Source organism: Sapajus apella, unplaced genomic scaffold, assembly GCF_009761245.1.
Source record: "Sapajus apella isolate SASKATOON/1434 unplaced genomic scaffold, GSC_monkey_1.0 scaffold9, whole genome shotgun sequence".
NCBI lineage: Eukaryota > Metazoa > Chordata > Mammalia > Primates > Cebidae > Sapajus > Sapajus apella.
The window spans coordinates 20,386,924-20,402,893 of NW_022436949.1; the positions used below are offsets into that span (position 1 = coordinate 20,386,924).

The window sequence follows — 15,970 nt, forward strand, 5'->3', positions numbered from 1 at the left end:
TTAGAATAGACTCTATTTTGTTCTGTGTTTTAAATTACTATACACAAATGGTAAAACTTTTCATAACAAAGGTTTAATGAGAATGGTTAATAACTATGATTTCCAAAGTGTCTGAGTCAGTTAGGGAGTTTTGTTCCATACAAAATGCTTTATTTAACCTTCATGCCTTCATTCAGATAATTATACAAATGCATACAGTTAAAGGTTTAAACTCTATTTCAGTTCACAGCTCAATTCATAGGAAAGTTGAATACAGAAAAGCAATGCACCAACAGAATATGTCTGAGACACCATTAAAAACAATAACACTTGTTCATTTAAATCTCTGAGAATAGACTGGAATAATCATCCTCTGAGAGAATCTCATTAGGAGGGTCTCCCTTTACATAATCATAGGGCAAAAAAAAATCACCATTTTACAGTAAAAGGAAAAAAAGCTCTGAGTATATTTACAATACATACACTATACATAAATACAAGAACAACACTTACATAATATTAATAAACTTATAACAGGGGTTGCCTAAACACTACAGAGTATATAAATGCAGAGGAAACTATTGGGAAATTAGATCTTTAGATAAACTGGAGAAATAAATTCATTTGCAATTAAAATCCTGAACAGAAAACCAAATGAAGATTTAAGAACTCAACACATTTGCTTGCCAGTATCACAGGGGGGCTTTACCCTTTAATGTGTAGGACCTCCTCTGGGCACTCTTAACTCTCTGGGGTCAGAGACCCAAGAGTCTTTTGTAAAATTACATCCATAAAGCAAATCAGATACAGCCCATCTATTCAATTTGCTGTTCAGAGGCTTCAAGCCTAGAATAACTGTTTTGTAAACTAAAGATGTTTTCGTATTTTTTACACGGAAAGCTCATGTGATCTAATCACCATGTATCATGAGTTAAACGTCAAGGAGAAGAAAAAAGATGCCTGCTTGATTTGGCCAAAGATGATATTTTTCTTTATTTTCATGTATTTTTTTCAAATATGACTGAGAGATTTATTCAAAAGAACATGACGTTAGAATTGACCCCCACACACCAAGAACGTCTAGACTACTACTAATTATAACTAACTCATTTTAAGTGGCAGGTGGGTATCTTCAAGGTGGTCTGTTCTCATCGTTTCACAACACAAAGTTCTGAGTACATTCTTCTATGGACAAACATGAATTTGCTGGTTTCTCTTTTTTTAAATGAGCATGTTATGATACACATAATTGCATTATTATGCAGGATGACATAATACATAAGACGATGTTTTCAAGCTGGTTTTATAAGTACTTATCTCACATCCACAGAGAGTTGGTTTGCCATGTGATGCAATGTGTCCCACACAGACATGAACAAAACAATACAGTCACTATCCCTTGGGGGGACGGTGAGTTTTCAAAATGAAGTTTGAAACACAACAAATTGTGGACAGACACGTTGATAGGAAAGAGCCTTGAATATAGGCACCAGTGCCCCAGTTCAACAATATCCATCCAATGTGATAAAGTTTGAGGAACAAAATATACACTACAGTCTGGATGTAATTACAAAATTCTGCCATGGGAAAACTAGAACACAAGTAGGGCAAAAGCATTTTCTATGATTTTCTTTTTGCCACATCTTTGGAGCATGAAATTAGCAGAAAGGGAAGATGTTGGTATGTCCCAAAAATACCTTACTTTTTGATTGCTTGGACACTTTTATCACTAGATTTGGATCCAAATTCCATCCTCCTACTGACCCTTATTTCTCAACAAAAATGAATCTCTGTGAAAGTCTTGGTGAACCTGCTTTGGAACAAGATGCAATAATTCACACAAGGAGTCATTCACTGGGTCTTGCCTTGCACAAAGGGTGGACGCTTGTCTCAAACACTTCAAATTTCTAGAGATGAAATCCAGAAAGAAAAGTACTGAGGTGACTGTTTCCACTATTCACCTCTGTTCAACTCACAAGTTGTGGTTTTTGTTGTGGAGAAATTATTGCTTGTGAAACCCAATTAACTGAGAAGAGCCCCAGTCTGCAGCAGGTTGGGCACACGGAACACTTGCTTTCAGCTTGGAAGAGAATTTGTTTATACAGCTTTTATCTCTTTCCCCAGCCAAGTAACAGGGAGAAAGATCATAATTCAGGAGATTCATTTTCAGAAACAGAAATGCTACGAGAAATGACATTCTCTTAATGTTTTCTAAGTCCATTAGTACTTCCATGAATCAATACTGTCAGAGACCTTGTCCTACACAGAAAAGCGGGAGGAATTTCATTTCTCTGATGTTGGACAGCTTCTTACATAAAATTCAATTAAACTAACAACAATACTATAAACAAATTATTTATAAGACTATTTAAAACATTCTGACGCGGAGCTGCTGTTAAGCGAGGAATCAGAAAAAGAATTATCCATGATGTCTCCTTGATCATCATCTGAATGTTTGATCGCCACCCCATTAACAATGGCAAGAGTGGGCTCTGACATTAATAACTAGTTCCATGGGGGTGAACATTTCAAATGCATCTGAGGCAGGTTCTAGAATGTCTATATTGGTGGAAAGGCATTCAAAGAGTGGAGGAACTGAGGGAGTGTACTCAGGCTAAAATGCCACTAAGTAATTGGATGATTTTGGAGCTCCAGGCCAGACATTTAGGAGAAAAGTGAGAAGTTCTGGGAGACAACTGGTTGCTATTGTTTGTTTATAACAATCCTTCATGCATGATTTTCCAGGAGAGGACTGATTTCAAATATTCAGTACCGCTGTTAAGTCTTGTGTTATATCATGTCCCGATATTTCATTTGAAATATATGATGACTACTCATGCATGTTGTCCATAATAAAATTACTGAGACTCAGGAATCTGGGACGGTGGTTTTGGGAAACCCACGTGCAGTGTGGTGGAGTGGAAAAATTACAGGCAGGCCTATTTAGGTCAGAGATAGGCAGTTTCACATTCCCACTCTGCCATTTACTATTTCTACATTCATGAACAACTCAGCCACACTTCTCATGCCTCTGTTTCCCATCCATAAAATGTAGAAATGTTGTACAGATTGGAAGTAACGGATCTAAAAATTGCATGGCCTAGTGCTTGGCACATAGTGTTTAATAAAGAATAGCTATTATTTTCATGGTTTGCTGAATGTGTAAACCTTTCAAGGTACTTTAGTACTTTCAGATAACACATGGAAAGAAGCCCAGTCAGAAGACTTGACTTCAGTGAGATTAAGGAACCCAGCAGCTTCCCTTTGACACTTAATTGGTTATTTTACCCCCTCATCCTGGTACACTGATCTTCTCCCTTCCCTTCTTTCTAACATTGGGAGGAGAAAACAGTGGCTGGTTTTCGAGGCCTGTGGTCTGAGTCCATCACGGAAGTCTAAAGTCTGAATGTTTAATCACAGTCCTACTTTTAAAATTGCCCTTACCCAATGTGTGACTCTCCATGAGTATAATTTTTGCTGATAGCCTCAGTAGCTTGTTTGGGTGAATCTGTGCTCTGAGATGGCAGGGTTGGAGAATTCCCAGGGTTCATGTCTATTCACAGAGTCTCATTGCATATTTCTTCTATTCATGACTCTACTTTTAACAGTACAAAAATTACAGGAAAAAAACCTGTGAGCTTCTAAATGTAAATCTGGTAATTTTTAGGACTAAATGCAAAATAGGTTAAAGGCTAGGCTTACTAAGTGTCAGTAGTACTTCAATAGACTTTTTGGAGAAAAATGATTCTGTCAATATTCATTCCCAAATGAGCCTTAGATGATAATAGGTAATATTAGGTGAAAAGGGAATGAAGAAATGTAAAGATGAATTTGTGCGTTTGATATGAGTGGATAAAATGAAACAAGCAAACAAATATCCTTCAGTCTTTTGCTCTAAATAAATTGGTGTTTTTAACTGAGCAAAACTTTTAAAATCATACATACTGTTTCATAAGATTGGGGCAAATGACAGTCAACTCTTTATCTGGAAATTAGAAAGACCAAATTAAGAAATGTTAATGTAAACATGATTAGGTACATTTGAAATATATAAAAGCTTGTTTGGCGGGCATGTGAACAGATTTGATTTACTATGTCCGTGCATTTACTCCGTGTGTGTGTGTGTTTGTGTTTGTGTGTGTGTGTTTTCTCATGTGCAGAAAAAAGCCCTAATGTCTAATTAAGAGTTATTGCTGTGTAAAAGTATAGGAAGATCTCATTGGTCATAATGTTTACTGACAGGCACTTTCAGCATTTAATTTATTTCTGAAAATGGGCATTAGCTTATTCCTATTGCCAGTATAAATTCATTCAGCATGTGGTCATATCCACAACACTTAATCTTGTCAACATGTAGTTACACCTATATCTCTGGAATTACACAAGAATAAACACCTGTGTAGTTGTTTCATCAAGAACCACTCTGCTGAGGAGGGAGATACTGAGAAAAGAGAACAATTGTAAGATGCTCCTCTTTCATACAAGCAAAATGCTGTGCAGCTGTTTTGCCCTTTTCAGAAAAGGATATTACTAGTTTGGAATCAGTTGTCTGCAACTTAAAATGACTTCATTATATTTTAAACCATCCTGGCTAAACAGTGACAAGTGGCCACAATTTTGAACAGAACATGAAGAACGTGCTCTGACAAAGTTGGACAGAGTTCCCATGGCAATATTGCTCATTGTGTGTAAGATATACAAGGCATATCTGAACAAGTTTTTACTTTTCATTGTGATGAAAACTAGAAGCTCTTTTTCCCAACATACTTCATCAAACTATTTACAACCTCTGTAAAATCCGTGAGTTTGAAAATACTTTTTCCACTATCACATATGTTACGAATACAGTAAAATATCTTCACTCTATTTTTAAAGATGCAGTATCCTTCTATTTCATTTTCTTAAGAAAATCTGGATTTCTATTGCAATTGCTCAGTAATTAGCATATTTAAAGTACCAATGGACATGGATTACTAAACAGACATTATTCTATAATGAAACTGTGAAAATATAGTAATTTTTATGTACATTTATTAACTATAAAATGCAGGCAGAGTCATATATAGTACTATAAGCCGATTTCCTAATAAGGTATGTAACTCACATTTCTAGACAGCATGGATTATTACAAATTCTTCTTAAAAAAGTTCTTTGTTGATATTTGTTAGCCCACTGGCTGCTGCATATACAGTTGTGTATACACATGTGCATGTGTGGGGGCTGTCTGTACAGGTTCAGTGGAAGGCAGTGTGGGAATGAGTAGAAATGTCATATGGAAGACATGACTTACCAAACCCCTTTTCTAAACTAAAGCCAAATCAAATTGAAGAGACTTTTTTATGGGATGCACTATCTCAGAAAAACTAAAGGAAGAGATTTGGTTAATGATGTTTTATTCTAGAATACATTTACCTGCTAAGTCGACAGGCATCACTGAAGAGCGAAATCTGACACTGGCTTATGAACTATGAATATTAAGGCTTTCTGGGCCTATTCTGATTCGGAAGAGTTATCTCACATTCAGTCTTATATGCAGACTGTAACATGGATGCTGGTATTCTTAATACTGCTTCATTTCTGTCAATCCTCACTATAAATGTCAAGACACCTTTAGAACAATATCATGGCTACATTTCTAAGCAGTCATAACAACATAACAAAGGCGTATTAATACATTTGAAGGCCTCACCTCACCATATTTATTCAGTTGCAGCTTTGGTAAGTATAATAAATAAAGTACACAATAAGGAATACTGCATCTTTATCCATATAAATGTTATCATTCTAATGAACTGATTTCAAAGTGCAGAATTATGTTTAAAACACAAATGGCAATTGAAAGTCAAAAAGAATTGTATAAAAATGAACACAATCTTTACATAAGCTATTCAAAATTCCAACCATAATGAAAATGGCCTTTCTAATCACCTGGAACTGGCATTTGTAAACACTGTAGCATTTTGTAAGTTTTTCCCCTGACAATCATCTTCCTATTTCCCATTTAAGCTTTCAAGTGAATGAAAAGTGCTCATTTTTTTTTAATGTTGTGTATGTTGCTGTTACTCAACTGCTTTTGAAAACCAGTGTCCTATAGTGTTTTGTAGAAATGATGCCAGGCAGAAGTATAATCTTCATGGGAAAGTCATTAGAAATCTCAGTCTAACTGCCTTAATAGAACTTAAGGCAAGTTATCAAGCAGGCTTCTCAGAGTCCACACACAACTGACAGGATGAGGGCAGAGGTGGATGTGGATGCAGAAGTGTGAATCTTTTTCCAAACAACTTAAGATCAGAGCATGAAAAGAGATTCTTAAAACCTTAAAGGCTGACCATCATAACTTTTCAAATAATGTAAATCCCCTGAAATCAATCTCTATACTGCAAACAGAAAATCAGGTCTACTGCAGCTGCTTAAGGGGTTAACCGCTCTATGTGTACACATTCTCAACCATGCACATATCCCCAGCTGCAAATTGAACAGCTTAAAATTTAAAATCAAAGAATGCCTCTAGTTAGGGAACAACTGATAAGTTCTTTAGGATTCTACTGCTTTTCTGTTGCTCATGATGCACTGTGCTTTTTGAAAGAGGCTAGTAATGGACATGAGATGAAATGGAGGTTTTTTTCATGACTGAAGACATTCCATTTCTTTCTGTCCCAAACCACTTTTTCCTTTCCATGGGGAAATACTTTTAGAAAACTCACCAAGGAGAATTTGCCATGTCCTAAGACAAGCCCCAAGGAAGTTTCAGTTCCTGAGGCTAGGCCAGGGACTCACTCACTTACTTGTGCTTAGATCCCTTCTTAGAAGTACTGATATGTCAAAAGGGGAAAATGATGGAATGCTGACAGGTTTTATCAGTTAACTTACCATCTCGGTCTGGTTTCCATTTTCAGAGGATGAGGAAAAATGCTCCCTTCCCCAAATCCATCCTATGTTATTAGAAAAGTGCAACTCATTTAGTTCTGTGCTAAATTTAAACCAAGCTGTCACTCAGGAAGCTTCCTCTGCCTGTCAGTTTTATGAATTCTAAAAACCAAGTCTACCTGTAATACTCTTAAGACATCTTTCAGCAGAGAAAAGAACTGGCTTTTTTTATGAGAGCAAGCAAGACTAAATTCAAATCTACACTTCACTTGAGGGATGCGCCCCGACTACTTGCCAACGAGGTGCTGCTCTAGCACCAGGGGGTTCATGGCTGTGTGTGTCCCTGTCTGTGTTCTCTGCCACTGACTAGTAACCAACGCTGGCATGCAACAAGAGACCTTTTTTTAAATTCCAAATGGTCACAGGTAATGTGAAGTCAGAGTTGCATACAGTACAGATAAAAAAAAAAAGCTTTCCAGGTGGTAAAAACCCTACTGGCTGGTGAGTAGTAGTAGACTGTGTAGCTGAAGATGCTATTTATCACTAGAACTGCAGCCCTTGTTGGAGGGAAATTGCCGATAAATTTTTGAGATCTGGCAGACAATATAGAGCACATATTTTTGAAGCCATAATTTGACCTGAAAATCATTATACTGTTGCTTAACGTTTTAAAAAATGCCTTTGAATACCATCCAACACAAATTGTCCTTGTTTCAATGTTCATAGTTCTCGCTTCATCAGAACAAGATTATCTGAATTAGAAGATGATCCTAAAAAGGATAATTCTGCAACCGGAAATTACTTCAGAATGTCCAGACATTTAAAAATGAGCTAGTAATATTGTGAGGTTAATATGTGCAATCCCCAAAATCAAGTGTTTGTAATTAAAATATATTGCAAAGGTCTTTGGTGGAGACCTTTTATATCTAAGCTATAAAAAATTCTAACAACAACAACAATAACAACAACAAAAAAATCTCACCAAGCCCCTCAGCCACAGAAAGCTGGAAAAAACCCAGCTTGTAGTGGGCACAAAAATATGGTAATTTTTCTGAAAGAATGCTTGTTGGTGATGTATTGCTTGTTTACTGTATACTTTGCTAGTTGCAAAAAGGTTCATAATTTTAGGGGGTTGATGGAACTAACACCTTCCTCTCATCCTCTGCACAGGATGAGTGGGTTCAATATCCCTGCAGATGCCAGTGCAGGACCGTGGGTCCTGATACAGTTTAGAAAATGAAATCTGTACAGAAGAACCTATTGGAGAGTCACTTATCCTTGGCTCTCCAAGAGAGGAAACTAGCACCATGTCAGGCTTTCTATGGGAAGCATTCTCTTTCCACTGATTCAATTCCAAGGAGAACTGACCCATTAACCAAAGAGTTAATTCCCAGCTATGCCTCCCTTGCCTTTCTAGTCACCAAATAACTGTTTTCAAACAAGAAAAGGGGAGCATAATCTTTAATTGTGGTACTCAACCAAGCAGGACAACAAACAGCAGAAAGATTACCTCAGTGCTGTAAATGGAACCAAGACACCTAAAATGCTGGGGTGTTTTTTACAATCCCTTTAGTAAGTATGAAAATTGGTAACGTGAGTCCTCAGTGAAGTTATTGTAGGAAAGTCCTTTTATTCATTATTGCTTTTCTCCTCAAGAGGCGCATTATTTCCATCTCTGCTTTGTCTGATTTTTCATGTTCACTGACTTTGCCTGGGCAGCCCCACCTCTTACCTTGGTGCCAGTGTGTCTAAGAAAGTTTTTTTCCCCTGGTTCCTTGTAATCAAATACTAGGGGCAGGAAGAGATGATGCCTAGGTGACAGAACACTGCAATTTGAAGTGGGGCAGTAGTTTTTTTAGACAGGCTCTTCCTATTCAACTACAGAACACCTCTGTGCCAGTCCATGCCAGGGCAGAGACCAGGACGAGACTTCAACTGCCCCTCTGCTCGAACAGATGAACAAAACAGAATCAAAACAAAACAAAAACAATCAACGACAAACAAATGAAAGATTCAATGTTGGTTTTCTTCAGGGCATGGCAGAATGACAAGTTGCGAGTGATATCTAGTGGCCGCCATCGCGATTGCAAAGGGCTGCCTGAGTGCCCTTTCTTTGCAGGTAATGGGACCTCTCCATCTGCTTCTTCGTTTCTACTTTCATGCTGCTTGCTGGTAACAGATTGGATGTGTGTTCTAGCTTACTCAGATTGTAACTTAAATTTCTGTAAAAAGGGGTTAAGGGGTGGGATGATGGGAGATTCATCCAAATTTAAAAGGTCTTGCTCTAGCCATCAATTTGTGGTAGGTGACCTTTAAGGTATCAATAACAAAATGTCTGACAGCTCAGAAAATGTACAAGCTACAAACATCTTTAAATGGCAGAGGACACAGCACGGAAAACAATGTCTGTCTCTTCAGCATTTGCGTCACTGAGCTCCCAGGCCCATGTAAAGACGGTTCTCGTGAAGTCATGATGGGGGTTACCTTCAGACCAAAAGAAGTGTGCCTTCTTTTTCCTGCTCTGGTTTCAGACATCGTGGGATGGTGATGCCCTTTTGTGTTAACACTGTGAAGGGGGTTCAGCCCTGCTGAATTGGGTGCCGCTAAGAGATCCAGCTCTTACGCTCAGCTGGACAGGTAGCATTCCTCACACCAGCATATGCCTCCGGCGGTGCAGAGCCAGATGATCTGACCGGGAAAAGCTGCGATCACAGTCCGCGCACTTGAATGGCTTCACTCCCGTGTGTTTGCGGTAATGCCTCGTCAGTTCATCCGAACGGGCGAACTTCCAGGTGCAGCCCTCCCAGGTACACTTGTAGGGTTTCTCTCCTGGAAGAAACAAAGGAACACAAGCTTTGGCGCTCCATCCATCACCTTGCCATAACAACCAGGCCAGTGCTCTATGTCAGGAAGCTGGTGTTCTCAGTGAATTTTCCAGTTAGTAAATCTTTGTCGGGAAACCTTACCATCCCACCAGCAGGGCTGGTCAGACAGGTGAGGGTTTCAATCTTGTTTTGCCTGCTGTGACATCTGGCAAGCTAGTTAACACTGGTCTCCTCCATAAGACTTTGCCATCAAAATATCAAAGGGCATGAATTGATTGCCACTGGACATATCACCACCAGCAGACTAAAAAGAAAGTATGAAAGCTTTACCCAGTTTGATTTGATTTGAAGGCTGAAAGTCATAAAGAATTCTTAAGGGCAATCAGTTATGCTTTGTTTCAACATAACATGGTGAGGGGTGCCCCCTCACCGCCACCCCCCGGACTGTGCATCACTTAGGTGGCTGAAGGCTATTTTAAAACACAATGTCCAAGAATATACACAAAATTTTATTGAAAGATAATGTACTCTATTACCCCCAGATATCAGGTATTAAGTACCCATTATTCACAGATATGTACTTTTTCCTTGTCCTTTGGGGGGAAATCCTAGATACCTTAATAGCGTAAAGTTTACAGGATTTAAGAATTGGGGTAAGGCCTGAGAAATCAGCACGTTGGTCCTAAAGCTAAAATGCACAGAGAAAAGCTGTCTGAAGAAGTATGTAATTTGACCAGGTCCCTTAGTCAACTTGTAAGGACAGTAAAATATGCAAAGGCTGTGCTGGGAAAAGATACACTATCCCATTGTCCAAATGAGCTCCCAGGGGGAGTGGGACAATGGTTGACCCAGGTGTGCTGTTTTCCTGGCTCGCATTCAGAATGGGAGGCTTGTCCCCACACAACCCCACAAAAACTGATCTCTCTTCTGCCCCTTACACCCAGCAATCTACATTGTGCTTCTTGGTCACACATGGCCTCTGGTGAAAAGAGCCTAAGATAGGGAAGGGAGATCTCTGCTGTTCCCCATGCAGGAAGCTACAGAGTATTGCTGAACCCACTTTACAGATGAGAAAACTGAGGCTCAAGGTAGTAACATTACTCAAAGTCAGTAAAAACATGCATGGCTCTCAATCCAGCGCTTTTCACTATTTTACAGTGGAAAGGATATTCTTATCCCAACTAAATGCTGCCACATCCTCAGACAGAGTTAGTGTTACTTTCTTAGGCACTCCCAAATCATTCACTTCCTATTTCTGTTACATCACCTATCACAATACACCATAAAGGTTTTCTCTAGATGCCCTTCTCCTCTACCAGGTTCTGAATACTTGGAGATCTCGGACTATTCTGCCTCTACTGTTTCAGTTTCACTGGAGCCTAGAATAGCTGCCAAGCAAGTACTAGAATGTATTAAGAAATCTGCAACACACACACACACAAATACACACACACAGGAACATACACGGAAAACTACAGGACCCTATAAATGAGGTGTACAGGTAAAGCCTACATGGGAAAACTAGACCGAACTGGACCCGGCATTTTTCATTCAACTGTTAAATCAATGCTGTCTATGTGGATCCTTCCAGGATCAAGTAGCCCTTTCAGAAGAGAGTGAATAGTTCGGGCTTGTTAAATCTAGAAATACTGATGCACTAATTGTGGCCCCAGGTTGCTCTAGGTTTTTCTGAAAGGGCTCCTTTTAAGAAAAAGCCTACTGCCTGGATTGACACCAAACCTCAACTTCTGATTCACTGTGGTTGTCCCATGGAGACAAAACTGTATTTGCATATGTCCACTGACCAAAGTCTGACAGAAATTAAACAAAAAAAAGCCACCAAAGCCCCTAACTTAAAAAGATTGGAGATCTACTATATAGTTTATCAATGGAATTATTAACATGCTTTTATGTGTTACATGTCATCTGTTTTTGAAATTTATATTATAAGCATGGGTTCTAATAAGTTGATATAATTCATCTTTTCAAAAATACATCCATCTTTGGTACACTTAGCTGAGCTAGTTGGATTTGGTCACCGAGAACCATCTCTTAGCTATTTCCTGTGTTGCTATGGAACCATCTAGACAGAGTGTAAGGCCTAAAAAGAAAAGAATAAAGCATCTCCTTCACTGGAGATGAGCATTGCTCAGTTGTGTAGTTGGAGGATGTGTGTTTCTCTCATGGAGGAAGTAGCACATGGGATCAGATAAGTAGCTGGGCATGGTTGCTCATGCCAGTAATCCCAGCACTTTGGGAGGCTGAGGTGGGAGGATCACTTCAGGCTAGGAGTTTGAGATCAGCCTGGACAACAAAGTGACATCGTATCTCTCCCCGAAAAAATTTTTTAAATTAGCCAGGTGCAGTGGCATGCACCTGCAGTTCCAGCTACGGGGGAGGCTGAGGCAGGAGCATTGTTTGAGTCCAGGAGTTCAAGGCTGCAGTGAGCTACGACTGTGCTACTGCACTCCAGCCTGGGTGGCAGAACACAACCCCGAAAGAAAGAAAGAAAAGAGAGAGGAAAGGGGGAGGGAAAGGGAAGGAGAAGAAGGAGGGGATGGGGAGAGAAAAGTTAAGCTGCTGGATCCTGCCATTGGCATTCCAGATAGTAGAAGAAGGGACTCCATGGTGGGGGTGTACCTGGGGAGGAGAGAGCGACAAGAACACCAGGCTCATCTTAACAAGGATGTGAGAGGCTGGTATGGCCCAAGGTGGAGACAGTTTATACCCCAGGTGCTGTCTAGCTGTTTTTGTATTTCCAGTTTAGTCACTTAAAATTCCCTAATTTCTTCCTTGGAATGACACCAGTCATACTTTTGTTTTTATGTTGGCTATTTAATAATGGTAGCTATGACCTTTCCACTTGAAAATCTATAGCAGGGTGTGGTAAACTGTGGTCCCCACTTTTATAATTTTAAAGGTTGAAAAAACAAAAGAAATACTTTCTGCATAAAAATTATACACAATTTAAATTTTAGTATCCATAAATGAGTTTTTATTGGAGTACAGCCACAGTTATTTATTTATACTTTTTTCTGGCTGTTTTCCAGAGATGGAGAAGTTGAGCAGCTGCAACATATAATGTATGGCCTTCAATGCCTAAGATCTTTACTATCCAGTCCTCTATAGAAAGGGCTAGCTAACCGCTGATTATAAGAGATGGCCATCTCTGCTTTTTGTCAGCTTCAAGAATATGTTAGCTTATTGAATTGGGGTTGTATATTACATATTGGGAGTTTGAAATGAGTTGGTGAGGGAATGTTTTAGTTACAGTTCAATCGCTTATTTTCAACTTGGAATTCTCAATTCAAATCCTAACAGTCCTCTCAGTAATAAATACCCATGGTATTTCTAATACTTCAAATTGATTTCTGGACAACACAAAATGAGGGATCCTCTTAAAAGACTCACCCACTGAGAACAGTGGCTCAGGCCTATAATCCCAGCGACTTGGGAAGCTGAGGCAGGAGGACCCCACTTGAGGCCAGGAGTTCGAGACCATCCTGGGTAACAGTGAGACCCCCTCCATCTCTAAAACAATAAAAATAAGAAAACTTAGCCAGGGGCAGTGGTTCACACCTGCAGCCCCAGCTATTTGGGAAGCTGGAGGTGGAAGGATTGCTTGAGACCAAGAGTTCCAGTCTACAGTTGAGTTATAATCATGCACCTGCATTCCAGCCTGTGTGACAGAGCAAGACCCTGCTTCCAAAATATAAAAATAAATAATTTTTTTTTTGAGACGGAGTGTCGCTCTGTCATCCAGGCTGGAGTGCAGTGGTGTGATCTTGGCTCACTGCAACCTCACCTCCTGATTTCAAGCAATTCTCCTCCCTCAGCCTCCTGAGTAGCTGGGACTACAGGCATGTACCACCATGCCCCTGGCTAATTTTTTGTATTTTTAGTAGAGACAGGTTTCACTGTGTTAGCCAGGATGGTCTCAGTCTCCTCACCTCATGATCTGCCTACCTCAGCCTCCCATAGTGCTGGGATTACAGGCATGAGCCACCGCGCCTGGCCAAAAAATAAGTAATTTTTAGAAATGAAAATGAAGGCCGGGTGTGGTGGCTCAGGCCTGTAATCCCAGCACTTTGGGAAGCTGAGGCGGGTGGATCACGAGGTCAAGAGATCGAGGCCATCTCGGCCAACATGGTGAAACCCCATCTCTACTAAAAAATACAAAAAATTAGCTGGGCATGGTGGCACATACCTGTAGTCCCAGCTACTCAGGAGGCTGAGGCAAGAGAATTGCTTGAACGTGGGAGGCAGAGATTGCAGTGAGCCGAGATCTCGCCACTGCACTCCAGTGTGAATGACAGAGTAAAATTCCGTCTCAAAAAAAAAAAAAAAAAAAAAAAAAAAAACTAAACTAAAAAAAAAAAATTGAGAAAGGCTCACCCAACTTAATCAGACCTAAAAATATCCTCAGAATCTTCTGCTCATTAAAAAATTACAATAACCTCACCTATGAGGGCGAAGGTCACAAGGTATGAAGTTCAGGAGTGACTTTCTATACTTTACCTGGTAACGAAAAGTAAGGATTCTCCACCATGATGGCGCCCTGCCTCACCTCCAGATCCTTTAAATACAGTTGTGTTAAAAAAGCCACTCTGAACATTGATGAGTTACCCTCCTACCGAGTCTGGGAAGTGGGGTCACAATATGAGAAGGATCAGAAAGTAGGAGCTAAGACGTCCGGAGCTGTTGATAAGATGGATATTTTAAAGGCAGAAGCAGCAGGGAAAACAGCACCTGGTAGAGCAAGGATTTGTCTGAACTCTCAAATGTAGAGTGGGGAAACTGTGCCACACTTGAAAAGTAGCCTGTGAAGTGTGATCAAGTGTACTAGACAATCGTGAAAAGCAAGGGAAGAGGCCTGAGAAATATAAGAGGCAGATGCTTCCCTACTCCTTGAATAAAACCAATAAAAACAATATGAAAATTATAAGCTAGGCCAGATGTGGTGGTTCATGCCAGTAATCCCAGCATTTTGGGAGGCTGAGGTGAGAGGATCAATCACTTGAGGCCAAGAGTTCAAGACCAGCCTGGGCAATATAGCAAAACCTTATCTCTACCAAATAAATAAATCAGCTGGGTGTGGTGGCATGCATCTGTAGTCCTAGCTACTTAAGAGGCTGAGGCACCAGAACTTGAATCCAGGAGGCGGAGGTTGCAGTGAGCTGAGATCGTGCTACTGTACTCCAGCTTGGGTGATAGAGCAAGACTGTGTCTCAAAAATAAATAAATAAAAGGAAAAAATAAAAATTTATAAGTTATTTGGGGCTAAGTAACTAACAAAGGCATATAATAAGGAATGCAAACCTTCTCTATGGGGGAGGGAGAATAAAGTGTATTAGAAAACAGTAAATTTAATCATCTAAGTGATAACATGAATTTTCCTTGAAATGTTCCTTATAAAAACATATACTTTTACAATCCCCCAAAAATCTTATGCATAGTATTCTTTAATCCCATTGCCCCACTAATAAAACTGGAGTTTAAGCATTCTCTCTCACCATGCTTAAAAAAAAGAAAACAAGATCTTCAAATCTCTCCTCAAAATTAGAGGCTAAGCTATGGGGTAGGGGAGGAGAAGATGTCTACTGTGCCCAGCCAGAGAGCTCAAGGGAGACCTATGCTTTCATTATACCCACCTAGTGCCTAGTATTTCATTTAAAAAAAAAAAAGAAAGAAAGTCTGTAAGTGCTCTCCTTAGACTAGTCAAATTTTAGAAATGGATACAAAACATTTTAGTAGCTGCTGCATTGTGTTTTAATGGCACGCTGTATCTTATATTTGTGCTTTGAAGCAATTTAAAGTATACAATCTTATAATCACATTAAGATAGCAGGAACTAACTTCATGATGAGAGTCAAAAACTAATTAGAATGATAAGTAAGTTTGTAAGGTATCCAGTAGCATGTTAACTGAGCCTTGAAAGGCTATAATAAAGAACAGAATTGTCCTTTTTGCCTTCTTTCCTTTAAAAACTTGCTTGAAAATAGAAAGCTAAATTTAATTTTTAAAAAGTCAGCAGCAGGGACAGAATGGTAGGTGAATTTTCCATGAAAATGTTCCTATGAAAAGAGTTGGCCGGGACAATAAACGGAGTCAGACCCCTCCCAGAGCCTGGGCTGCAACTGCACATGGGTGACTCTGCATCAGGTTGAACGATGGTGATCAGAAACTTGATTTCTATTAATTTCTTTAGAAATAATGCAGTTTCCTTAAATTCGCTGGAAGTAGAATTCTGAAAAGTATGTGAATTCTGCAACACACATAAGAGGAATGTGAAAATGTGT

General features: G+C 39.5%; 1 protein-coding gene across 7 annotated transcripts in view; it reads right to left on the minus strand.

Moving 5' to 3' along the window:
* Positions 1-57: 57 nt before the first annotated feature.
* The window catches only part of KLF12 (Kruppel like factor 12), a 636,627-nt gene continuing 620,714 nt past the window's right edge, over positions 58-15,970 (minus strand). For 4 of the 7 annotated variants that reach the window (XM_032277276.1, XM_032277275.1, XM_032277274.1 and 1 more), the window contains one exon: positions 58-9,675. In XM_032277276.1, coding sequence (XP_032133167.1) covers positions 9,494-9,675 — 182 coding nt within the window. In that variant the 3' untranslated portion in view covers positions 58-9,493. The remainder of the gene's footprint in view (positions 9,676-15,970) is intronic. The other 3 variants (XM_032277272.1, XM_032277271.1, XM_032277270.1) reach the window with 1 other exon arrangement.